General features: G+C 40.0%; 1 protein-coding gene across 1 annotated transcript in view; it reads left to right on the top strand.

Moving 5' to 3' along the window:
• Nucleotides 1-25,134, top strand: part of ADSS2 (adenylosuccinate synthase 2) — a 35,399-nt gene extending 10,265 nt beyond the window's left edge. The window contains exons 2-13 of the mRNA XM_080651218.1: nucleotides 4,166-4,268; nucleotides 5,077-5,145; nucleotides 7,489-7,539; nucleotides 11,281-11,347; nucleotides 11,620-11,727; nucleotides 12,689-12,770; nucleotides 14,909-15,035; nucleotides 16,543-16,697; nucleotides 18,040-18,164; nucleotides 19,397-19,494; nucleotides 22,337-22,486; nucleotides 24,007-25,134. Coding sequence (XP_080507344.1) covers nucleotides 4,166-4,268; nucleotides 5,077-5,145; nucleotides 7,489-7,539; nucleotides 11,281-11,347; nucleotides 11,620-11,727; nucleotides 12,689-12,770; nucleotides 14,909-15,035; nucleotides 16,543-16,697; nucleotides 18,040-18,164; nucleotides 19,397-19,494; nucleotides 22,337-22,486; nucleotides 24,007-24,059 — 1,188 coding nt within the window. The 3' untranslated portion in view covers nucleotides 24,060-25,134. The remainder of the gene's footprint in view (nucleotides 1-4,165; nucleotides 4,269-5,076; nucleotides 5,146-7,488; nucleotides 7,540-11,280; nucleotides 11,348-11,619; nucleotides 11,728-12,688; nucleotides 12,771-14,908; nucleotides 15,036-16,542; nucleotides 16,698-18,039; nucleotides 18,165-19,396; nucleotides 19,495-22,336; nucleotides 22,487-24,006) is intronic.
• The last annotated feature ends 1,941 nt before the right edge of the window (nucleotides 25,135-27,075 follow it).

Below are 27,075 nucleotides of genomic sequence, written 5' to 3'. Positions count from 1 at the left end.
AGATACCTTGTCAGGAGCTCCTGTGAGTGGCTCACATCAGCTCCTGTGTAGATACCTTGTCAGGCGCTCCCGTGAGCAGCTCACATCAGCTCCTCTGAGCACCTTTTCTGCACAGCCTGTGCCTCATGGTTAGAAGCTACCACACCCACCGTCCCCATAGGGCTCTGTGACCACGTAGGCTTATCTGACCAGCCCAACACTTTCTCCCGTAGCTCCTTACTAGGATAATCGGGTAAATGTAACCACATTTTCATACTCAAGCAGAATTTAAATGAGATTAAGACTCTAGTCCTAGCTGGTTTGGCTCAGTGGATAGAGCGTTGGCCTGTGGACTGAAGGGTCCCAGGTTCGATTCCGGTCAAGGACATGTACCTTGGTTGCGGGCACATCCCCAGTATAGGGGGTGTGCAGGAGGCAGCTGATAGATGTTTCTCTCTCATTGATGTTTCTAACTCTCTCTCCCTCTCCCTTCCTCTCAGTAAAAAATCAATAAAATATATTAAAAAAAAAAAAGACGCTATAGTTATCCTTAATAAGACATTGAAAACTGTTGATTAATGTATGAGTGAGCAAGCTGTTAATTAAAATGTGATTGCAAGCCTTGTGCAGCTGAACTTTTCCAGCCTAAACCACCACCTGTAAACTTGGGAGAACTTAAAGAATTAAACCAGTTTATCTCCCTAAAGTCATCTGTCACACCAATCCCAACCTCCTGCCTCAAACACACATTTCAGCCATCATCTCTCCACTATGGTTGTTGCCATCAGACTGCCTGTTTTTGTAAAATATTATCTCAGAGAATAGGTTTTGGTTGTGCAACAAGACCACTGTGCATCACCGAGGTAGTCACTGTTTCACCAAATGATTGTATTAATATCTGTAAAAATGATTTGTGTAAAGTAGTAGGCTTACTTTTAAGGTCTACTCCAAAAATTACAGAGTAGTTTGTTTTTTATGTTAAGCAAATGATAGATTTTTTAAAAAGCTAGTTTTAATTTAAATAATAATGCTTCATTGATTGTCTCAAAGTCACTAATACTTTATAACAATTTAGTAAGCATTTATTAAATTTAGTGATTTATAGTAATTTAGAATTAAATAATTGTAATAGCAAATTAGCATTTTTTTCTGGGCTCTAAAGAAAAATTGAACAGACCAATATGTCCTTTTGGTATGTAATACATGTTTTAGGAGTCTTCTATCAGTATTGGTGATAATATATACAGATCTTCAGGTTTGGGGAATTGCCTTCGTCCATTCCAGTAGGCAATAATATGTATTCAGCCCTGCTGAAGCCTTAAGCTGGTACCTTTTGATGAAACTTCTTGCATTTATGACCTGCTGGAATTAGCCTCCAGCATGAGACAGTTCTGTTTGCAAAGTTATGGAATTAGCTCAAGATTGCTCTAAAAAAAAGCAAGCCGCCCAGGTATATATAGTTTGCTGACATTTGTAAACATGGAATAAAACAATCTCCTATATAGATAAAATACTAATATGCAAAGTGTTCCCTTGGGAGTTCGATAGCTTGCTATGACGTGTGCTGACCACCAGGGGGTGGCGCGGAACATGGTGGTGGGTGACCAGCGGCGGCAGCAGGGCGCTGAGAAGGAGGCGGGGAGGTGGGGGGAACTGCGTGGTGGTGGTGCATGGGTGACGAGGGAAGGAGGAAGCGGGGAACCTGATCGGTCTTGATTGCCAGCCAGGCATAGGGACCCTACATGTGCACGCATTTCGTCCACCGGGTCTTTAGTATATAAATATGTTTGTATATGCAAAATTACCTCCGGGAGGACACAAAACCTGTGGTACCTGGTTGCCTTGTCCAGGGAACCAGGGCAGGGTCGGGTTGAAATACTGCTCATCCTCTGTGCCTTTGCATCCTATGCAGATGTTTCCTGTTAAAAATAAAGAGTAAAAAGCATTCACCTGTGCCCTTGGTGGTATCCAGTGAGGGAGGTATTGCTTGACACTCCTGCTTCTGTCTTCCTGTGTCTTGCCCCCCACCTGTCATGTAGACCATAGGTAACCACTGTCAAGTCGTTCGTTTGTTTTTAAACATACATGACACACAGTAGCCTTCAAACAGGGATTCTTTGTATAGTGCAAAACAGTGTAAATAAGCATTTGCTTTTTTTGAAGGACCATTTCTCTGGATTCGTGATTGGTAAGGATTTAGTAAAATGTAAATAATATTCATTTTGGCAAAAATTGTCTTGCGATCAAGTTAGAGTAGTCATTCTCCAGAGTTACTGTTTTGATAGGTATTTTTTTAAATGTCCCACAAAAATGTCAAACTTTTTGTTGCAAATATATTCCTAGTATGTGGTTTACTTTAAAATTTAAAAAAATTGTATAGAAGTTTAAAGCTATAATTAATTGATTTGTGTTTTCTCCCGTTTTTGAAATTAGAAAATTTATCTGCTCACTTAATATTGTCTGCTTTGTGCCTAATTTTTATCATTTGACTTCAAATTTTGCTTTAATTGTCTATTTAGGCTTGAGCTTCACAGAGGGGAAGTTTCACCCTGGCTTGGCAGTATGATTCCCAGCTTTAGAGAGTCTTTGACCCAGTGTATTGGGTTATCCAGAGATGAGTAGATCCCAGGGATCTGTTACTAACCAAACTCACAAGACTGATTTATAAATTTAAAAGTTTGAGTCTCAAGATAGCCAATATTTGAGGTAATTACTTGGGAGGTTTGCTAGTTGATAAGTCCATGTAAGAATACAAATGTCAGGTCACAAAGTTGTTTGACACTCTTAGGACCATGGGAATTATATGAATACTAGAGGCCTGGTGCACGAAATTTGTGCACGGGGGTGTGTGTCCCTTAGCCCAACCTGCACCCTCTCCAATAGGGGACCCCTCGAGGGATGTCCAACTGCCCGTTTAGGCCCGATCCCAACTGCTCGCCTGCCTACCTTCCTGATTGCCCCTAACCGCTTCTGCCTGCAGCCTGATCACCCCCTAACCACTCCCCTGCCAGCCTGATTGATGCCTAACTGCCCTCGCCTGCCAGCCTGTTTGCCCCTAACTGCCCTCCCCTGCAGGCATGGTCATCCCTAACTGCCCTCCCCTGCAGGCCTGGTCACCCCTAACTGCCATCCCCTGCATACCTGGTCCCCCCCAACTGCTCTCCCCTGCAGGCCTGGGTCCCCCCCAACTGCCCTTCCCTGCAGGCCCAGTCGCCCCCAACTTTCCTCCTCTGCTGGCCTGGTCACCCCTAACTGCCCTCCCCTGCTGGCCTGATTGCCCACAACTGCCCTCCCTTGCAGGTCTGGTCCCTCCCAACTACCCTCTCTTGCTGGCCATCTTGTGGCAGCTATCTTGTGTCCACATGGGGGCAGCCATCTTGTGTGTTGGAGTGATGGTCAATTTGCATATTACTCTTTTATTAGATAGGACTAGAGGCCTGGTGCACAAATTTTGTGCACTCAGGGGAGGGGGGTGGTGTCCCTTAGCCAGGCCTGCGCCCTCTCACAGTCTGGGAGCCCTCGGGGGATATCTGACTGACAGCTTAGGCTCGTTCCCCACAGTGAGTGGGCCATAGCCATCAGTTGGACATCCTTAGTGCTAACGGGGAGGCGGGAGAGGCCCACGCCACCACTGCTGTGCTTGCCAGCCGTGAGCCCGGCTTCTGGCTGAGCAGCACTCCTCCTGTTGGATCGCACTGACCACTAGAGAGCAGCTCCTGCGCTGAGCGTCTGCCCCCTGGTGGTCAGTGCGTGTCATAGTGACCGGTTGTTCTGCTGTTCGGTCGATTTGCATATTAGCCTTTTATTATATAGCATTTACATCAAGTTCTCTATTTTAGGGATTTTTATTTTGGAATATAATGGATAATTAATTAGATTACTACATGTCCTACATAGTGCCCCAAACAATAAAAAAACGACTTTTCTTTTCTTTTTTTTTGGTCTTTTTAGAGGGCATGTCTTCCCATCTTCCAGAAATCTGAATTCTCCAGTGTTCAGGAGTGAGGAATGGAGAGAGGATAGCGGAACTATTATAAAGCCTCCAAAGAATTAGTATTTGTGATAAATGCTTGGGTTTCCTTAAGTGATAGTGACATTTTAGCAGGAAATCATTAATTTCCTTTGGAAGGAGATATATTACTTGTCATATTTATTGTCAGGTTCAATTTCCCATCATATGTTTCAGGGAGGAAATAATGCTGGCCACACAGTTGTTGTAGATTCCGTGGAGTATGATTTTCATCTTTTACCCAGTGGAATAATTAATCCAAATGTTACTGCATTCATTGGTAAGTACAGAACAAATCCCTTGAGAATTTCCCCCCCCCTAATTCATAATAGTGTTCATTTTTCATTATTAAGCTGATTTTATCCTTCACTAATCAAATGATGAATCTTGACCTTGGTACCTTCTGGAATATACCTAACTTTGGCTATTTTACAATTCCTTTTAGGTCTTTTAGCACTAATACTTTTGGAATGATTGCATTTAATTGTGTTCATTGGTAATATTAATTCTATAAAGAACTATTAGGTCATCAGATCATTGTTTCAAACATGACACAATAAGGCAAACAAGTATATGTTTTATAAATTGAGTCTGAGCCCTTAGAACATATAGTGCAATCTGATATGTTCTATTCTAGTTTTTTACTTTTTCAAATGCTAATTACAACCCACTAAATTGATTTTATTAACAGTAATAGTGAGATTCCCAATTTGAAAGACATTGATCTAGAGTCTACTGTGATCTGGTTTAATTTGCCTAAAGCTACATAACTAGTTTCTTTCAAAATAACAGTTTCACTTTGTTTCAAAGAAATTTTAAATTATATTGAGTGTAATTTTAGTGTTTTTTTATTCTGTTTATGTTCTTTTGTGTATTTACATTATACTACTGTCTACTCTAAAAACTTGGAATCATTTCTGTTATAACACTTGGATAAATCAGAATGTCCTGTAAAGTCAAGGCCCTAAATCTCCTATGTTCTAGATAAAGGGTAATTGTAGATGTTTATATTTTAATATCATTATGTGTGTCTGTATTAATAAATATAGATGTTTGAGGTTGGGATTAATTTGTTTGTTTTCCTTTAGGAAATGGTGTGGTAATTCATCTACCGGGATTATTTGAGGAAGCAGAAAAAAATGTTAAAAAAGGAAAAGGTATGAAAGAATGAGTCTGCTTTGCTTAATAACCAGTTATTATTATAATTATAATAATAATAATTATTATTATTATTGGTAAAGTTTTATTCGGATCTCATGCCAGCCACTTAACATTTATTTATTTTTATTTTTTATATTTTTAAAAAATATTTTTATTGATTTCAGAGAGGAAGGGAGAGGGAGAGAGGAGAGATAGAAACATCAATGATGAGAGAGAATCACTGATTGGCTTCCTCTTGCACACCCTACACTGGGCCTTGAACCTGCAACCTGGGCATATGGCCTGACCAGGAATTGAACTATGATATCCTGGTTCATAGGTCAATGCTCAACCACTGAGCCATGCCGGCTAAGCCAGGCACTTAACATTTTTGTCTTATACTTTAAAATTGCAGGTTATTGAGGACAAGTTGTTTAATGACAGTCGTTAAATTTTATCAATTCTAATCCGTATTTAATCAAAAGACAAACATAATAAGGTCATTGTGTAAGTCTTGGTTATTTTATTGGTTACTAATTAAACTTTATTTTTAGGGAGCTAAAATTACTTACTGTATCTTGTTGGCAAAACTCTGGGAAATTTTTGAGTTCATCTTGTCATTTATACTCAGGTTAGCACATCCTTCTGCGCAAACCAAGAAAGAGTTTAGGGCCGTGAGGGAGCCACCCAAGCCCACTGCGCACACTGCCAGCCTTGTTTCCTGACTTGGAGCTCCGTGGCTGCCACAACCCAGGGATAACGGATGGCTGTTAGGTCCCTCCTTCCAAGTGAGAGAAATGCTCCTCTGTGCTATGGACCCGTCCATCTCCTTAAAAAAAATCTTGATTTCCTGCCTTTCCTAATCCCTTTTGGATTTTTGGAAGTCAACTTGGCTACCTTGCTAGGGTTTGAGGAATTTGGCAATGCAAATAATATACAATTGAGGGATATCATTAGTGAGTTTCTCTTTCGCTTAGCTCGAATTTAAAATACCCAGTTCTACTACATCATTCAAGTTCATTGTTCAGGCTTAAAAGTAGCAATCTGTCCTCCAGTGTTTCGGACAACCCAGTCTGGCTTCACAGAACCCGGTCTCGCTGCCCTCCCTGCGGTGTTAGCCTTTGTATTGGGGCCAGCTCTTTAATTGGTCAGCCTGAGATTCTCGTGCTGTGCTCTGCTTTCCTTGTCCTCTGAAAGCTTCGCCCTACTTTCTTTCCCGCTGGCCTGTCTAAGCCAGCTGAATCCACTGCACTGAGTTTCTTTGTAATGCATGTTTTGTGATACTTCTTAACCTAACTTCAGAGTGCATATTTTCATGTCAAAACCAGCTGTAGCGGGGAAGCTTTCCTATTATGGCTTATAGCACATTATCAAGAAGTCCTTCTTTGTAAACTGTAAGGAATAATGTTAAAATATTATCAAAATGAACAATTTTTAATATCTAACATGAGTTTTGAAAATGTTGGGAGTATGGTGGCTTATCCTTAAAACGTATATAGCTTACAAAGGAGTACTGTCTTTAAAAAATATATTTATTGCCAATGTGGCTCAGTGGCTGAGTGTCCCTATGAACCAGGAGGTCACGGTTTGATTCCTGGTCAGGGCACATGCCTGGGTTGTAGGCTCGATCCCCAGTGTGGGGCATGCAGGAGGCAATCGATCAATGGTTCTCTCTCATCCTTAATGTTTCTATCTCTCTCTCCCTCTCCCTTCCTCTCTGAAATAAAAATGTTAAAAAAAAGTTTATTTACCTTCATTTACCTACTTATTCAACAATGTTTTTGAACATTCATGGGATGACTGGCCCATGTTATGAAACCTCATGGCCCTGCTCCCAGGCATTCACAGTTGGATGGGAGGTATATTTACAGCTCCGTGTACTAAGTAGGGTAATCGGTAATGCTTTGAAGGGATTCATGAGAACATTTTATTATTTTGTTTAATCACATTTTTTATAATTGTCTTGGGAAAGGGTGCCATTCCCAAGATTAGCAACTCCCTTTACTCGAAATTCTCCCCCTACTCTACAACTAACTCCTCTTCCCCCCAACTCCTAGAAATATGTCATTTTTTTACCATTTGCTATTTGGGTTCCTAGAAGTGTTTTATGTGGATAGAGCTGGCTGTGTTTGGAGCTTTTATGAGCAAAACATTTAGAAAGAATGTGTGAATGAGTTTGTATATATAATGAATGACAGGTGAGAAAATTCTCGTTAAATATGTTTCCTATGCAGGAGAAAAGCTATGAAAGTGATTACTTCAGTGAAAAACACTTTTAAATACTGTTTCTAAAGAAATTAAGATGAAAGAATTATTATACAAAATGTTCAGTTAAATGTATTTTCCCCCCTTCCTTCTAGGTCTGGAAGGCTGGGAAAAAAGGCTTATCATCTCTGACAGAGCTCATATTGGTAAGGGGGACGTAAGCATAGTGCATTTATTTTTAACTATCGTTTTCCCAGAAACTTATCACACAAAAGCATTCTGTACCCAACTTTGTCTTTAATTGGGTGGATTGTAATAATTGGGTTCCAAATACATAAAGTCTTACTAATTTTTTCTTTTTTATAAGGGTTAGGCTAAAATTTACCTATTTCTGAAGGAAGAATTAGCTAGTCAAATGAATAATATAAGCATTATTTCACAAGACTGTCTAACTCTACAAAAAAATATGGCATATCAGAATATCGAGAGCATTTATTTCCACACATTAATACTCATGTAAAAGTAGGTCTACCATCTGGCAAATCGAGTGACTCTTTGTGTCTCAAATGTAATAATGTTGCTTTTTAAATGATTCAGCCTTTTTTCAGACTAGCCTTCTCTTCCATTACTTAGAGCAAACTGGATTCTAAAATTAATTCAGCCACCACCGATAAATTTGAGGTTTGTTTCCCTATCATCCTATTGCTGAAGTGATAGAATTGTTTATTAACAGTGACACGATTAAGAGATAATACCCAGGAAAGAGAAAGAAGAACTGTAAGCCATGTAAGAAACTTATATGAGTGATTGAACTCTTAAATTCTACCTAAATATGTAGTTCTCCTGAGGCAGTTGCTGCTCTAGTTTGAACATTGACCTTCATTTAAGAGGCAGCCCCATCAACGTTCTTAAAGTATCAGCCAAGAAAGCAAATTAAAACCCTTTTGGATGGAAGCAATGAAGCTGTAAATCTGTCATTTTTGTAGGCTATTGTAAGCTTCTGGTTTAAAAAAAATCATACTCTCAGCTGTCACCTCTATAAAACATATTCTTTTGGTTATTAGCTTATCTTAGTAATTTTGTTTTATACTTTCATATGTCATCACTATAGTGCTTTAATATAGAAAGCAATGTAGTGTTATTAATATTTTTTTATACTGACAGTCTCTTAGGTAATGAAAGATGTATTTTTGTTCATTACTTTATACTATTTTTATCTGCTTACACTCACTAATTATTACCTTGTACGCATTCTGATATCATGAGTATTTTATTACATCATCGTTAACTGCTTCCCGCTTCATGGGTTTTACGTGTAGCGTTTTGTGTTCATTGCCTCTGTGCTGTGGATAGAGTGAGGTTCTGTGCTGGAAGATGGAAGCCACTGCTTGTCCTCCGAACTTCCTCATGCTCCCCTGGCAGCTGCCTGTGGAATTCAGTGTCTTAACCTGAGCGCCACCATTTAGATTGCGCAATAGGATGATTCCTAGTGTGTGCCCTTTGAGTAAATTAGAACCTTAACGTATATAACCAGATAGTTTGTATGTCTACTCATGATAGGAGTGACTTGTATCCCTGCCTGGATTCTCCGCCTTCCTTCCTCGTGACAAATGTTCTGGGTGTGTCACATGACAGTTTGTATCCTTGGGTGTATAGCACACGGCTAAGCAAGTTACTTACTGCTTTAGACTACAAAAAACAGAGAAAATAGTAATGCAAAGGGACCAAAGGACCAGAATAACTGGAAAGTAATGTGGTTTAAATGCGAATTAATTTTATATTTTTATTATACTCCTTTAGTAAAGATTTTTTCTTTTTTATAAATTTATGTCCTTAAAGGAAAGGTTTCCTGGTAGAGGAGGAAAGTTCAGACTAAAATTTAGATGTTAGTAATAATATGTGTAATAATACAGGGTGGGTCAAAAGTAGGTTTACAGTTGTCCGTATGGAAAATAATGCAATAATAGATAATAATACAAGAATAAACTACGTGTTTCGTGTACTCACAACTGTAAACCTTCTTTTGCCCCACCCTGTGTATGTCTGCTTTAAAATGTGTTATTTTAGCCTGTCTGCTGTGGCTCAGTGGCTGAACGTCGACTTATGAACCAGGAGGTGATGGCTCGATTCCCAGTCAGGGCACAGGCCTGGGTTTTGTGCTCGATCCCCAGTGGGGGGCGTGCAGGAGGCAGCCACTCAATGATTCTCTCTCATCACTGATGTTTCTCTCTCTCCCTCTTCCTTCCTCTCTGAAACCAATAAAAATGTATTAAAAATAATAATAAATTGCACACTTTATTTTTTTGTTTTGTTTTGTAAATTTTTTTTATTAAAGTATAGTTGGCACATGATATTATATTGTTTCAGATGTACACATAGTGATTCAACATCTTTATAATTTATGAAGTGATCACCATGAGAAGTCTAATAACCCTCTGTCACCGTACAGTTATTACAATATTGTGACTATATTCTCTATGCAGTACATCACATCCCTGTGACTTACTTTTATAGCTGGAAATTTGCACCTCCTAATCTCCGTTACCTTTTCACCTGTCCTCTCTGCCAGCTATCAGTTTGGTCTCTGTGTATATGAGTCTCTTTCTGTTTTGTTTGGCTTGCTTGCTTGTTTTGACCTTCAGATTCCACATATAAATGCAGTCATATGATGTTTGTCTTTCTCTGCCTGACTTATTTCACTTAGAATAATACACTGTAGGTCCAGTCATGTTGTTGCAGTTGGTAAGATTTTATTCTTTTTTATGGCTGAGTCATATTCCATTGCATACATATACCACATCCTCTTTACCCATTCATCTGTTGTTAGGCACCTAGGTTGCTTCTATATCTTCGCTGTTGTAAAGAATGCTGCAATGAACATAAGGGTGCATATATCATTTTGAATTAGTATTTTTGATTTTTTCAGATAAATGCCCAGAAGTAGAATTGCTGGGTCATATGATAGTTCTGTGTTTAATTTTTTGAGGAACCTTTGTACTGTTTTCCATAGTGGCTGCACCAATTTACATTCCTCCAGCTGGGCAGGTCCCCTTATCTCCACATCCTCACCAGCACTTGGTATTCATTGTCTTTTTGATGATAGTCATACTGGCGGGGGGGGGGGGGGGGGGGTGTGAAGTGATAGCTCCTGTGGCTTCGATTTGCATTTTCCTGGTGATTAGTGATGCTAACCATCTTTTCATCTGTCTATTGGCCACTGTGTCTTCTTTAGAGAAATGTCCATCAGGTCTTCTGCCCAGTTTTTAACCAGATTGTTTATTTTTCTGCTGTTGAGTTGTAGGAGTTCTTTATGTATTTTTCTTTTATTTGCTTTTAAAAAATTTTTTATTCTCTATATATTTTCGATGTTAAACCTTTATCAGATATATCATTTTTTTCAGCAATAGAAAGCCATTGAAATGTTAAGGCAAAGGAATGGTGACACCATATTTGTGTCTTGGAAAGCTGGCTTTGGCTACATAAAAATTATGAATTAGAGGTGTCCCAGAGGAAATAGGCACACTCACTAGGAGGCCACAGTTTGGGTGAAAGATGAGGGAGGATTGGGACTAGTGAGGGAGAGGGAGATGTCAAAATAATCCCTAGATTTCTGGAGTCCAGAACTTGAAGAAAAGCAGATACCTTAGTAAAATGAGCTTCATAGAATTATTGGGGAGGGTGTTCCAAAATAACCCTCTTCGTTTTTTAAATCGTATAGATTGCAATAAATAGGAACGGACGATCAGACATATTATTATATTAACATACCAGTTGGCCTTGGAACCTTTACTCCCGCCATTACTGTTGCTTCTTAAAATGTACCTCATTTCTCATAACGAAGTTCGACTGGAGGGATTTACAGCTTCGGTCACTGAAAATACAATGTGGTTTGCTTTCCTGTGTCATCTTTGTTTCAACAAAACTGCTCTTGTTTTGTTTCCCTGCAGTGTTTGATTTTCATCAAGCAGCTGATGGCATCCAGGAACAGCAGAGACAAGAGCAAGCAGGAAAGAAGTATGGGTTTTTTTTCTTTGTTTTTTTTTGTTTTGTTTTTGGTGTAGTTGAAGCATATCCACACCCTTATGCTTAAATTCTAGGCCAACCGTGCAGGTTCCCTTTAAGCTTTTATATAATATAAATGTAGAGAAAAATAGTTTAGATTTCAGCAAAAATCAATGGGGTTGTGAAAAGAAACTTACAGGAAACAGCATAAACAGAAAACAGTCCGTCTGGCCATCAGAATTGCATCTTGTCTAACTTAAAGCTTGTTTTGGTTTATTTTGAAGTTTGGGTACCACAAAAAAGGGCATTGGCCCAGTTTATTCTTCCAAAGCTGCTCGGAGTGGACTCAGGATGTGCGACCTCGTTTCTGATTTCGATGGCTTCTCTGAGAGGTAACTGACTTGTGTTTCACCATGGAAAGAGCAGATGGAATGTGAGAATTTTTGAAACTCAGATTGCAGACTAGGAAAATCAGTATTCTACTTGAATAGTGGTTGGCATGTTTGTTTTATTTAGAGTATTAAAGTTATTTTTATTGCATTTTAATTGGTCCTTAATTTCAGATGAACTTTATGAAAAGTAACATGATGCTATCATAGCAACACTCCCAAGAAGACAAAACCAAAATTATGTGTAAGGAAAGCCAGATGGTGACTCCGTGATGGGGGTTAGTTGGTTGCATTTAATGATAGGTGACATCAAAGGCAGCATGGATTCTATCCATTTCCAGACAGTGGTTTGTCTGCACTGTCAGTGCACCTCCACTGGGGATATTAGAAGCTGATTGGTAATGTCTGCCTCCATCTCTTTTAAAAGCATCATGTAGACCATCCCTTTTATTTTATTTTATTTATTTACTTTAAAAAATATTTTTATTGATTTCAGAGAGGGAGAGAAAGATAGAAACATCAGTGATGAGAGAGAAACATTGATTGGCTGCCTCCTGCATGCCCCCCGCTGGGGATCGAGCCCACAACCTGGGCATGTGCCCTGACCAGGAATTGAACCTTGACCTCCTGATTCATAGGTCAGTGCTCAACCACTCAGCCACACTGGCTGGGACATCCCTTTTGTTTTAATACAGTATAATATAATTAATTCACATATAAGTCTTATAGTTATAGATTTCAGTTATTTTCCCCCTACATATACCTAAACTTGAGTAAAAAATATTTTGAGTGTATCACTTATTCATATGACTAATCTTCTTTATTAGATTTTATTTTCAGAACGTAACTTCATTTTGGGGGTTAATTTGTTAGATCACTCATCGACAGAAACCATTTGAATAAAATGATATTACTCAGAATATTTGAAAGAGAGCTAATGTCTTGATTTTTCTATAATTCTCAGGTTCAAAGTTCTGGCAAATCAGTACAAATCTATATACCCCACTTTGGAAATAGACATCGAAGGTGAATTACAAAAACTCAAGGTAATGCTTTCTGACCTTTTTAATGTCCTTTTTAAAACTTGTTTGCCAAGTTGGCATCTAGAGCTTTCATTCATTCAGGTTTTGTGTTAGGAATTGGAAATATAAGGGTGAAGAATACATGGAGACTTAGAAGTTATACATAAAATAGTTTATAGTATAATAAGTGCCACATAGATATGTGTGAAGTATTTTAGATAACAACTGGGAAAACGAAGTGTTTGCCTTCTTTAAATCTAAAAGCATGCAGGCCTAAAAGGAATGGTATGTTTGAGTAACTTCATATGACATGAAACAAAATATTGAGTGGGGAGCAGGGAATAGGAGTAAACTACCTGAAAATAAAGTTAGACAAGTAGGAACCAAATTGTAGGTCTTATATTGGTCCTATGTGGCTTTGGCCAAGGACTTAAATGGGAGATAAGCTTTTATTCTGGAGATAATGAAAAACTACTGAATAATTTTGCACTGAATAAAGACTAGATTTATATTATATAAAATCACTCATAACAATGTGGAGGCTAATGAACAAAGGGACAAGTGAGACAGCTCTGGAAGCTAACCAGCTCATTTAGAAGTGATAACAGACAGCGACAATCTCTTCAGAGACAAATAAGGTAACTGGCCAAAGATTAGGCCCAGTTGGCAGCTATTAGTTGTCCGTGGTGCCTGAATTAGTCAGTAGTCAAGTCTCCTATCCGCTCCACCCTCCATTCCTCCACAATTTTTGGTGAATTTCAAGCTGCTTCCCGTGTATCTGACTGTTATTACTTCTCTTCTATAAATAAGTATAAATATCCATTCCAGAACTGAATACAAGCTTGCCAACTTCATGTGCCATTCTAAAATGGTTGCAGACCTTAGATCTCTCCCCTTACTAAGGGCCTAAAAAAATAAAAGACCTCCAAGGAACAATCTAAATTGGATTTCAGGGTATTGATGTTGCTTAGACTAGATCGCCATTTTCCTTTCATTCTGCCAGGCAACAACTGTTTTAATACGTTAAGCACCCAGCCTGTTTCATCTTCCGGACAGAAAGTATAGTGTCAGTCACCGGTGATTGACATGATGCTTATGTATTATTAGCAACTTGGAAATATTTATGTACTAAAGTATGGATATGGCTTTTCAATTCTATTTTATACATGTTCCATGTGAATGAAAAGTAGATGGATATTAATGAACAGAATTGGGTAAGAAGGTTCTTAATAGGTAATATATGTTGAACCAGCTCTTTAAGGAACAAGGGATGTGATGATGGATTGGTCATTTTAGGCATTAAAAAAGGACTAAAACAGGAATAAGCATGAGATTGGAGACTAGAGCCAAGAGGGGACCATGGTTTCATCAGCGGGTAGAGCACACTTCGGTGAATTCATGAATGGAAGTTGGAATTTCCATACTAGTCTGGCGAAATATTTAAACATAGTTGAAACTAGGTTTTATTGCAGCTATACTTTATACCATAGGCAGTGGGGCAGCTCTTGTTTATACTACATTTTTAATTGAATTCTAAAATTAAGCAGTATTATTAATGTAAATATGTTTTGAGCAAGTTTTATAATGCTCACGTGTAAAATAGTACTAGATATTGTCTACTAGTAATACCACTGAGATATTTTACTGTAATGGAATCTAATGGAAGAAGAACATTAGCAATCAATTATTGATGTTTGCATGCTTGGCAGAGTCACTGGTGGCCCTCACCACATTTTGAGAATCACATTTTGAGATGCAAGTTTTAAAACTCATGGTTACGTGGCTTATAAATTATTCAATACTTCACAAAATATAAAATCGTAATGCAATACACTCAGTTGTTTTCATTTTCTTGAAAGCTGGTTTGTGAAGTGAGTACTTAACTGCTCGGAGGCTGTCACCTTATTTGCAGTGAGGTTAGCCTTTGAATGTCATTGTATCCCTGCTGTTGTTGAGCTAGAGTCTCTTTCCTGATCCTGGGAATCAGCACGAGAGACCAGAGGTAACCCCAGTGCTGCGGTAGGGTGGGCACCATCACCTGCCCCTTTCTACTTGGCATTTGTCAGTTTCCACTGTCATCAAATCAAGGAATTTTTACTCGTATTGGTTATATAGTAAATTTATTAGTATACATTGAAATTGGTTTTTGTCTTTGTATATAGGGTTATATGGAAAGAATTAAACCAATGGTGAGAGACGGAGTGTATTTTCTATATGAGGCCCTACATGGACCACCAAAGAAAATCTTGGTAGAAGGCGCAAATGCAGCACTTCTAGATATCGATTTTGGTAAGTGAGATATGACTTAGGGGGAGCAAGACTGAGGCCTAACGTGCTTAAGATATAAATAATTCATGTTAGCATTAAGGGGTTTTAAAACAAGGCTGTTAGCTTGTATACATATTCAGGAGTGGTGGAAGTTTGTCATGTTATGCTAATCTTTTTAAGGATTATTGTGGAAAATAATACATAGATTAAGTTTTGTTGTTTATTAGAAAAGTCAAATTAATATTTGGGTCAGTAGGTTTAAAATTCTGTAAACTGAATTTATTATTTGGTTCATGGTTCAATTCCAGACCTCACTTCCGTAGGACTGTAAGATGATCAGATGAATGCTTTGGAAGGATCTTTGTCTTTAATTCAGGCTTTAAAAACAATATCGGGGACTAATATACATTGTTACTAAATTCTAAAGTCTATGAAGTCTGCTTAATTAACTCCCTGGGTATGGGATTTTGAGTGGATTTAGAACATTTTCTCTGTATTCAAAAGTTGACACTTAACATCTTCAAACTATTGCCCCATTAGTTTGTTGGCCTTTCCATCTAAACGTGATCGCTCAGGATAAGTCTGCTTGTTCTCAGCTCTTATTGACCTTTCATTGGCTTTTGACTCCAAGTAAATCAGTTAAAGAAAGTGCATTTCTATGTAGTAGATATGTATTTTCAGAGAAGAAGAGAGAAGAAGAAGAAGAGAGAGAGAGAGAGAGAGAGAGATATCAATGATGAGAAAGAATCATTGATTGGCTGCCTCCTGCACACCTGCACACCAGGTCGAGCCTGAAACCCAGGCATGTGCCCTGACCAGGAATCGAACCATGACCTCCTGGTTCATAGGTCAACGCTCAACCACTGAGCCACACTGGCCCGGCATTAGATTGGTATTTTTGATACCCTAATATATATGCCTATCCAATCTGGAAAGAAAACAGATTGTCTAATTAGCATAGTGAATAATTTTAAGTATGAAGAGGATCTTGGGTTGGGGGCATACCACTCTTCGCTTACTCTTGTCATTTCTGGGATTATTCCCGGAATAGACATCAAAAGGTAGGAAGATGCTAAAATACCATACAGTTTTTAGCATACTGTTGTCACTGCAGGTTGCTGCTGCACCCTATTTAATAAAGGGAGTAAAATAAATTTGTTTTAAACTAAAAGGAGAGTGGCCAGGTATATCGATTATAAGTCTACATGGTAGATTAACACGAGGATTTTGGCATTCCATTATTTAGCAGTCCATTAGGTGAGTATCTACCCTCCAGAGCTGAGTAAGCGCATGCATCACGGAGCCACTCCAGTGTACGCGCTGCAGGCATAGCTCTGACCTATCTTTTATCTCATTACAGACGGAAGGAATCAGGACCAAAACACTGAGGCTTTGGGAGGGTGGTGACAGTTAGATTCAAGTCTGTCAAAGACCTAGAGTATAATCCAGTGCAGAATCTTCATAGTAATTCTGTTTTAAAAGAATTTGTATCTGTGTGTGTATATTTAATATTTGTTTCTGTTTTTAGGAACTTATCCTTTTGTAACCTCCTCAAACTGTACAGTTGGAGGTGTTTGTACTGGATTGGGTATGCCCCCTCAAAATGTTGGAGAAGTGTATGGGGTTGTGAAAGCTTACACAACTAGAGTTGGTATCGGTGCCTTTCCTACAGAGCAAGACAACGTAAGCCTCTTACGGAATCTAATTCGAAAGTCTTAAAAGAAAAATTCATGCTTTTTTCCCTTAATGAATTCTTATTTTCCGTGCATTTCACTTAATTTGCAAGACTGATCAGAACAACATTATAAAAAATGTATGCACACATTTATCGTTAGTGGCAGCAAAAACGGGGGGGTTGGTGGGTACTTAAAGGTCATTGTCATTGTAAGGCTGAAGGAAGGCGGGTTTATGAAGGGCATTGAGATAGTGGAGGCGGAAGAAGTTGTTAAAAATGACAACTGCCTTTCACCAGAAGCTCATTAGGAGACAGGGTGAGGAAAGTGATCTCCGGACATTGTCTACTCATAGCCAGCACTTGCATGGGGGTGACCTGGGACAGGCCCTGTGTAAGTGCTCTGTACCTATAAGCTCTTTGGATTCTCATAAGGCCTCCTTTCCCACTGCACACAGCAGGAAACTGAGGCACAAAGAACTCAAGTAACTTGTTCCAGGCCACACAAACAGGGCTGGGAATCCAACATGACAGCAAACATTTTAAAAATACATAACTGTAATAATGTCAAAATATAAGAGGAAAGAAAGGATGGCTTTACTCAGAAAGGTGTAAATTATGGAATAGGGATCAGAGATGGGAAAGGTAGGTTGTAGGAAGTGTAACTTAGATCTTTGAGCATTGTTTTCAACCTTAATTCTCTTCAAAAGAGCATTGTGACATCAATAAGTACTTATTAGATGCAAGTTTGCCTTTTGGTTTTCAGGAAAATTATCAAGCTATAGCTGTTCTTTGGACAGTTGGCTTGTTTTTTAAAAAAGTATTTTTATTGATTTCAGAGAGGAAGGGAGAGGGAGAGAGAGATAGAAACATCAATGATGAGAGAGAATCATTGATGGGCTGCCTCCTGCAAGCCCCCCATTGGGGATCGAGCCCACAACCCAGGCATGTGCCCTTGACCGGAATCAAACCCAGGACCCTTCAGTCTGCAGGCCGGCGCTCTATCCACTAAGCCAAACCAGCTAGGGCTTGGCTTGTTTTAATATACCAATGCAACATTTATATTTTTTATATATTAACCTAAATTTGGGGAAGTGATCTATATGACATCATAAAAAAATATTGGTTTTAAAATAAGGTGAAAAATGAAGTCAAAATTGGATCTATTCCAAATAATGCCTCCTTCACATAAAATCCATCATCTTTATAGAATTCTGTCTTCAACATAGTTATTTTCTGGAAGATATTTATCTCAAAGAGACTCTAACTTGTCATTATCTGATGTTAAGTATAATTGTTCTAGATCGACAGCATTGGTATCCTAATTATAAAGTTCTGTTTTCTATCCCCTAGGAAATTGGAGAATTATTACAGACACTGGGTGGAGAGGTTGGTGTGACTACTGGAAGGAAAAGAAGATGTGGCTGGTTGGATCTCGTTTTGCTTAAATATGCTCATATGATTAATGGATTTACTGCGTGAGTTTTCTTAGAAACATTTATTTCAGGAAATAATAGGATAATTCATGACCACAGGTTAAATTTTTGAAATGCAAACTTGAGGCAGTACCCCAATACAAAAAATTCTCTCTTTAACCTCTGAAATTTTAGTTGAAGGTAGAAGTGGACCAATATATAGGAGAAGGGAAGCAAGGAGAGGGACCCCCGGTGATCTTCCTAGACGTCCAAGGTTGGAAGAAAAGAATCATAATAATCTTTCATGCGTATGAGTATAGAGCAGTGGTTCTCAACCATTCTAATGCCGCGACCCTTTAATACAGTTCCTCATGTTGTGGTGACCCCCAACCATAAAATTATTTTCGTTGCTACTTCATAACTGTAATTTTGCTACTGTTATGAATCGTAATGTAAATATCTGTGTTTTCCGATGGTCTTAGGCGACCCTGCTAGCCGTTCTCAACCTGTGGGTTATGACCCACAGGTTGAGAACCACTGCTGTAGAGCCTAAGACCATCGGAAAACACAGATATTTACATTACGATTCATTAACAGTATCTGACCGGAAGGTGGAGGGGACTGCACCCAGAGTGAGGAAATGAGGGTTGCTGGCATAGGTGTGAATGTGCATGCGTCTTGTGGTCAGCCCTGTGGAGCAGTGAGTTCCGCTGTCCCACGGCCACAGAATGTGTCCTGTGCCCCAGGCAGCCGGCCCACAGATATGTGTTGATCATAAGAAAGTTAAACAGGAGGGTGTGGGTGAGTCAGTGAAAATCTATTTTCATTATTAGAAGAGGAACTTACTAGTAGATTAATTAAGTCATTTTTTTATTGTGAGGAGAATTCATCTGTATGTTGTCCTGCTGTGTTTTATGTGTATCATGCTTTAAAACAAATTCCTAATCAGTTTTCAGAATTGCTTTGGAGCTTTTAGCTTTTTAAAAAAATATATGTTTTTATTGATTTCAGAGAGGCAGAGAGAGATAGAAACATCAGTGATGAAAGAATCATTGATTGGCTGCCTCTTGCATATTTCTTTCGCACTGGGGATCTAGCTGCAACCTGGGCATGTGCCCTGACTGGGAATCAAACCCTGACCTTCTGGTTCATGGGTGGATGCTCAACCACTGAGCCACGCTGGCTGGGTGGAGCTTTTTAGCTTTGAATGAATTTTCCTTTACTCCCTCATCATGTTAGATGTTAGAGCCTTTAAGAATTTGCTTTCTTAACATTGTCTTTTCTTCCAAAATTAGGTTGGCACTTACCAAATTGGATATTTTGGACATGTTTACAGAAATTAAAGTTGGAGTTGCTTACAAGTTAGATGGTGAAATTATACCTCATTTCCCAGGTATTTTTTTTAGGCTGTGTATAAAGAATATTTTTAGGTGAACATATTAGAGCAATTTCATAAAGCTTTTCTGTATGATTTATGATCTATAGCCACATGATTATTATGCCCTTGTGAACAGTGCAAGTGTATTCACTTAGTATTGGCATTTGTTGCATAGTTGCTATGCATTTGGGTGCTGGATTGCTGCAAGCAAAATAAAACATAGGAATGAAGAAAGAAACATGCTATTTCTGAGCCCAGCTATGCTGCTCCGGAATCTCACCTTTCCTAATCGATGTAGGCATTCCTCCATCCCTTGCGAAATGTGGGTAGGAGAAAAGAGCCCTGCTTGTCAGGATAGGCAGGTCCTTACGGCATTAAGCCACCTTGTCCTTCAAGCCACATGAAGGATTTTCTCTAACCGCTAATCTGTGGCTAAAGTAGATGGATGTAGGGAGACTTTCTACATGAGGAAATGTGTTTTTTCAGACTTACCTTTGGTTAAATGATTTCCTCAGTTACTCAGGAAGCTCTGGAAATGTTTCCAGCTTCCAGAAGTAGGAACTGTTAATTTGTTTAGCCATTCTGTGAGACTGGGGATATGCCAAGTGGAGGAATAGTGACTAGCTCAGTGAGGCTTGCTGGCTGGTAGGTTTGTGACGTGCTAATGGCCAGTCAATGGGAATTGAGGCTAGCTGCAAGTTCTTTGAAACGTGTGACGTCATGGTCTATTAGTCCGACCTCTGGGCCAGGGGTCCTCAACCTTTTTAAACAGGGGCCAGTTCACTGTCCCTCAGACCATTGGAGGGCCGGACTATAGTTTAAAAAAACAACTATGAACAAATTCCTATGCGCACCGCGGGCCCGGGACGAGTCGGCTGCTAAGCAGGACAGGCAGCGGCACCCGGCGGGCCGGATAAATGTCCTTGGCGGGCCGCATGTGGCCCGCGGGCCGTAGTTTGAGGACGCCTGCTCTGGGCCATCTACAGTTTGGTTTCTCTTGGCTATTCTTTCCCTTGATTCTGAATCACTGTTTCTATGTCTGAATATATTTAAGAGACTCAGATTCTGTTATCTTCCTCTGAAGAGTATTGGTTCTTGTTTTAGGGGACAATTAAATTACTAGCTGATCATCTTGAACTTATTTAGCCTGGCTTTATGCTTTGTTAGTGCAGTCACGTGACGAACCCAAGAAGTAGTAGGCCTTTCTGCAGGCCACCAGCAAATCTAGGGATTCAGGGTTTCTCCGTGCATCAGCTCAGGTGTCCCATCCAAAGTCTCAGGGTCCCACTTTCCCCCAAACAAGGGCCCTGGCCTTGTCACAGCAGGTTTGCTGGATTGGAGAACTCACCTTTCTCTGGAGCTCTGCTGTCTGTGTGACTGAGGCCGAGCCTGAGCCTCAGCCTTCCTGCCCTCTGCTGTAGGAGATGAGATTCTCTTTAGAATCTGCTGCCGGAGGTCCTGCCTTTCACACTTGCCTGAAGCTGATGAAAGACTGAATCTTTCATTGTCTTTCTCCAGTTCATGAATGGCGTTCATGGAGAGCCATCTGACCCATTGTTCCCATGTGCTGATTTCTCAATGCTTCAGATATTGCCAGCGCTGTACTTTGCTCCAGCAGGGCATCCCCAGTCACCTCCTATGAAAGTTTTAATAACTGCAACATGCCAGAGACTATCCGTGCTCTGCCTGACACCACTGATGGGCCTCCCTGCCAGCCAGCTGGCCATGATCCAGCTCCAGGACCCCATTTTAGAGCCTTCTTCCTCACTCCACTCCTGGCACCAACTGTCTTACATTGCATTCCTTGGGAAACAGACTTGATATAGAGATTTGCGTGCGGGTGGTTTATTCGTAAGTGCTCTGAGCAACAATGTCTGGGAGAGAGTGAGAGAAGCAGGCTTAGGCAGAGGGAGAGGTTGAACTGCAAAGTAGCTACATAAAAAGCCCTCAGCTGGTCCCATGGATGACCCTTCGGAGTTGTCCCAAATCAAGGTAAGTGGCCTGGTCCTTGACATCCTCGCATAGGAAGCCATTGGGAAGTGGGCTGCTCCAGACGGGCAGCTCGCTTCGGTGGAGGGCATCCCAGGGCCATCCTGACCAGGGAGCTGGGCGCAGGCAGTGCTCCCACACGGAGGGGATGCCCGTGTCAGTCCTGAAGGGGGAATCTGAACACAGTTCGGCATCCACCGTACGGTCTCTGGTCCAAAGAACTGGTCTGGCTCTAGTCCATTTTCAGCTTCTCCTAGGACAGTGGTCTGCAAACTGTGGCTCGCGAGCCACATGCGGCTCTTTGGCCCCTTGAGTGTGGCTCTTCCACAAAATACCATGGCCTGGGCGAGTCTATTTTGAAGAAGTGGCGTTAGAAGAAGCTTAAGTTTAAAAAATTTGGCTCTCAAAAGAAATTTCAATCGTTGTACTGTTGATATTTGGCTCTGTTGACTAATGAGTTTGCCGACCAGTGTCCTAGGGGATGCAGAGACAATAGTTTGGTGAGACGAATGAAGGAAGTTCCACCTAAGCTTTGGCACACAGTCACAGAAGCAAGAGATTTCCCAGATGAGAACAAGGGTAGCCTTCTTTCCGGGAGCCTGCGGACATTCCACAGATCACGGTGTTGAAACCAATAATCCATCTGCTTGCAGTGCATAATCCTGTGTTGCTGTAGAAATATGCTTGATTATAAAACTCCACCCCAGGTGCACTGTTTTCCTTTCTAAACTCTGAAAATTTCTAATTGCAAAATGCATCTGGCTTCAAAGATTTTAATAAGAGATTGTGAAACTATGAGATACCAAAAAGTTGTTGGACAATGGGCAGTGTACAGCATGAGCTAATATACTTGCTCTTTAACTTGCAGCAAACCAAGAGATCTTAAATAAAGTTGAAGTTCAATATAAGACTCTTCCAGGATGGACCACAGACATATCAAATGCAAGGACGTTTAAAGAGCTGCCTGTTAACGCACAAAATTACGTTCGATTTATTGAAGATGAGCTTCAGATTCCAGGTAAATAGAAACAGTGTACGAACAACTGTCTTTGCTTTCTCTGCTTTTGACTGGACTGTCTACTTTTGAAATAGGATAAGAAATTATTATTCATAGAGCACTTGTGATTTGCATAGATGCCCAGGAAGAAATAATTTTATTCTTCAGAATAAATATAATCATCTTTCTCTAATCCTTCATGTGCCTGAAGTAATAGATTCCTCTCACCATTTTTGACCCTGTCTTAATTCTGTTAGTCTGCTTTTCACCCTATGACATTGATTCTTGTTTCCTTCTCCCTCTTAAATCACCTCCTTTTGTGTCTTCATTACCACCAAAAATAGCGTGTGTTTTTTTTCATTTGGAGTTAACTCACCATTGAGAATTGGAGGAGTTTCCTGACTAGACATTAGAAAATAATAGGTACAGAAGATAGGAACTCTAGTTTGAAAAAATGTAAGAGAAGAATAGAGAATAAAAAAATGTCAGCTGGCCAGAGGATTAGGCATAACCAGGTTATGGCTGTGACTAGCTATGTGAAGTCTTTGTTTTAACACATTGCTTTTTCCCTTTTATTTGCACTGATGAGGATCCGAGAGACAGAAAGTGAAGTGGGTGGGACGTATCCTCCATATAATCTATTCTGATTTTTTTTTTAAAATATATTTTATTGATATTTTACAGAGAGGAAGGGAGAAGGATAGAGAGCTAGAAACATCGATGAGAGAGAAACATCGATCAGCTGCCTCCTGCACACCTCCCACTGGGGATGTGCCCGCAACCAAGGTACATGCCCTTGACCGGAATCGAACCCGGGACCCTTCAGTCTGCAGGCCGACGCTCTATCCACTGAGCCAAACCGGTTTCGGCTATTCTGATTTTTCATCTCAAACATAAATTATGTTTTCCATATTGCTACCTGCCCCTTCTAGTTTGTCAAATTCAGTCAACTCACCCTTAGTCAACATTGTTTGAAATATAACAATGAATTTAACAGTGATTCTGTAAAAATCCTAAGATTTGCCCAGGAGGTGCAGATGACTAGAGATGCCTATAGGCTGGTACAGTAGGCAATTCCTAAGGCTGTGCAAGTTAACACAGTGTTCTCTTCCGGAAAGTTCTACTTTTATGAGGTATAAAAGGTACTGTGACACTTCAGTATCATCTTAGCATCATCCATTCTTCAAATGGGCTTATCTTTTCTAGTTATTAGGAACTTAATCAAAGGTTCTTTAGGTCTCTGCTGGTTTGGGCCAATATTTTTTATCCTAATTATTAGGAATTGAGGAATTGTAAATATTGTGGATTAAAACAGGAACTGGTAAAGCAAACTACTCTGTGCTGGATCTCACCTGCACATCCTAATGGTTTAGAAATTGGCACCATCTACTACAGAATAGAACAAAAGGGAACGAAAGTCACCTAGGACAAAGTTAAATGGTGACAATGAGAAAAGGGAGGGGGCGGGATGTCTCTTATCCCAAAGATACAACATTATAAACGAATTAATACAATTCTTCTACTTTATTTTCCTCTCTCAGTTAAATGGATTGGTGTAGGGAAGTCCAGAGAGTCTATGATTCAACTCTTCTAAGGATTTCCAGTTACACAAGAAACACTCCTTGAGAAGGGGGCAAAGGACTTTCTTAACTATGTCATTATGATCTACAAACTTCAAGAATAAAGACATTGACGTGCATTGTAAGCCCTATAGTTGTTTCCAGTCTTTAAGATGGATGGCTGGTGTGGAGGTAAGCTTCGGCATATTCCAGTGTCAACTTCCTTGGCTGGCACAATTGCCGAAATCATCTGTTGCTCCTGCTGCTCATGGTGCCACATTTCCTTTCATGTTTAGTAATAGTATAATCCATGTTGTTTGAAACCCAAAATAGAATGACTTTCAATGTAGTTTTTCTTTATTATCGTCCTTGTGTGTTCATAGGTTTTACCTCTATTAAATGGTAAGAACAATTAATGCAGTTTTGCACAAATATTTTTACATTCTGATTTTTCAGTTCTGTCATTGTAACCTTTGCTGTTAGAAAAAATGATAAGAGAGGAGTTCTGTAAACTTTTGTAATGCTATGAATTCTGTTTAAATTGTGAATTGTTTATTTTCTGCTAAGACCATTGCGAATTCGAGCTTTGGCGGGGGGAGGGTGATGTATTCATGGGTCCTTTAATTTGTATAGAACACAAAACTTATTTCTCTCTATAAATTATTTAATACATTGAACAAATGTTCAAAGAGATAAGGTGTTCGCTAATACAGTACTCTTAATGTTAAAAAAAGTCATTAAAAGATCTATTGTGATATTTGGTGAATATTTTCTTTAATATCAGATATTAAATCTGAAATGAATTGGTTTCCTGTTTTACCTTACCATTATTTTTAAATCTAGTGCATTGTTTTTTCAACATTGTGCCTGCCAGTATGCCTACAAAATCATCTGTAAGTGTCCAAATGAACCCAAATTGTTGGTCATGCCTTTATTTCTCTTTTCATGGGAAAAAAATTAAAAAGAGGTGTTATTTTAACAATTAGGCTTAACATATTATGTTGTAGATTATCCTTCAGTGAACTATCTTGAATGTTAAATTAGGTGCCACTTAAATTTATTTTATTATTCCATCAATAGCTGATTAAAAAGAACCAGATATTTCTAGTATACTTGTATTGTGTTTTTGTTACAGCAAGAGAAGTAGTGGTAATACTAGTGTATATAAGAAGGAGCTTTATCCCTGCTGTGTGGGGGGATAAGGAGGGGAGAGCAAGAACAGAATCTTTGAAAACATTTAAATACATTTTATCTTCACTAGATATATTTTTAATTAATACTTAGTTCAAGAAAAATCCTATCTAATAAAAGAATAATATGCAAATTGACTGTCACTCCAACACACAAGATGGCTGCCCCCATGTGGTCAAAGATCCTGCCCCCATGTGGACACAAGATGGCCACCACAGGATGGCCAGCAGGGGAGGGCACTTGGGAGGGACCAGGCCTGCAAGGGAGAGCAGTTGGGGGTGATCAAGCCTGCAGGGGAGGGCAGTTAGGGGTGACCAGGCCGGCAGAGGAGGGAAGTTGGGGGTGACTGGGCCTGCAGGGAAGGGCAGTTGGGGGGGACCCAGGCCTGCAGGGAAGGGCAATTGGGGGGACCCAGGCCTGCAGTGGAGAGCAGTTGGGGGGGACCAGGCCTGCAGGGGAGGATGGTTAGGAGCCACCAGGCCTGCAGGGGAGGGCAGTTAGGGGCAAACAGGCTGGCAGTGGACCAGTTTGGCATCAATCAGGCTGGCAGGGGAGTGGTTAGAGGGTGATCATGCTGGCAGGCAGAAGGGGTTAGGAGCAATCAGGAAGGCAGGCAGGCGAGCAGTTGGGAGCCAGCAGTCCTGGATTGTGAGAGAGGTTCCAGATTGGAGAGGGTGCAGGCTGGGCTGAGGGACACCCCCCACCCCGTGCACGAATTTCGTGCACCGGGCCTCTAGTATTAAAATAAGAGCAGCCTTGTTGGATTTAATAAGTAAAAAGGATAGTACAGATGATGTTACAAAGCCCACTGCTGATCAGTAATGACCTTTATATAAAATAATAATTTATACTTGGTACATAATAACTAATGTTTACTTATTCTAATGGAAGTTGACTTGGCTTTTATTTCTTCTTGCTTTTTCATCTTCCTACTTGGACTTTAAATTAGATTAGCTGCCCAGAGATGTAAGCTCCATTAGAAGTAAGCATGTGTTTTGTTTGTTTAAATATATTTTTATTGATTTCAGAGAGGACAGGAGGAGAGATAGAAATAACAAATATGAGAGAGAATCATTGATCGGCTGCCTCCTGCACAGAAGGGAGCCCGCAACCGGACATGTTCCCTGACTGGGAGTCGAACTGTGACCACCTGGTTCATAGGACAACACTCAACCACTGAGCCACACCGGCCAGGCAGAAGTAAGCGTGTTAAAGTCCACATTCTTATCTGGCTGTAAGCATTGCCATATTGAAACATTTTCACAAAGGTCCAGAAGCAGATGGAAATAACCCATTCTTTGAGCCAGGAGTGTACTAAATTTTTACCCATAAAGTGTAACTTATTTTTTTTTTTTTTCAACTCCAGTGACCTTGGTTGGCTCTTTAGAACTAAGACTGAGACAATGCAAAGCTATATGAAACTCTTCTTGCGGGGAGCTTTTGACTGGTAGGCTTCACTTTGGGGTATTGAGTTGGGAACCAACTAGTATGATGGGGATCTCAGGGGCCAGAAGGTAGGATTCTTTTCTTTGGGATTTAATTGCTTAGAGAAGAACCTCTAGCTTTTGGCCTGGGGACTTGATGCCTAGTTGTCAGCTTTCTCCCAAGGATAGGAGTGGCAGCTCTTATTTTAAATACTAGAGGCCCAATGCACAAAATTCATGCAAGAGTAGATTGTCCTTCCCCCAGCCGCTGGCACCGGCTTCCCTCTGGCACCCAGGACGTGGGCTTCCCTCGCAGCCCCTGCTTCATCCAGAAGGTCATCGGGAAGGACGTCTGGTCTAATTAGCATATTACGCTTTTATTATTATAGATATATTTATTGATTTCAGAGAGGAAGGGAGAGGGAGAGAAAGATAG

Source organism: Plecotus auritus, assembly GCF_963455305.1.
Source record: "Plecotus auritus genome assembly, chromosome: 14".
NCBI lineage: Eukaryota > Metazoa > Chordata > Mammalia > Chiroptera > Vespertilionidae > Plecotus > Plecotus auritus.
The sequence above is the reverse complement of the archived record's forward strand: the minus strand, read 5'-3'. Positions and strand labels throughout refer to the sequence as shown.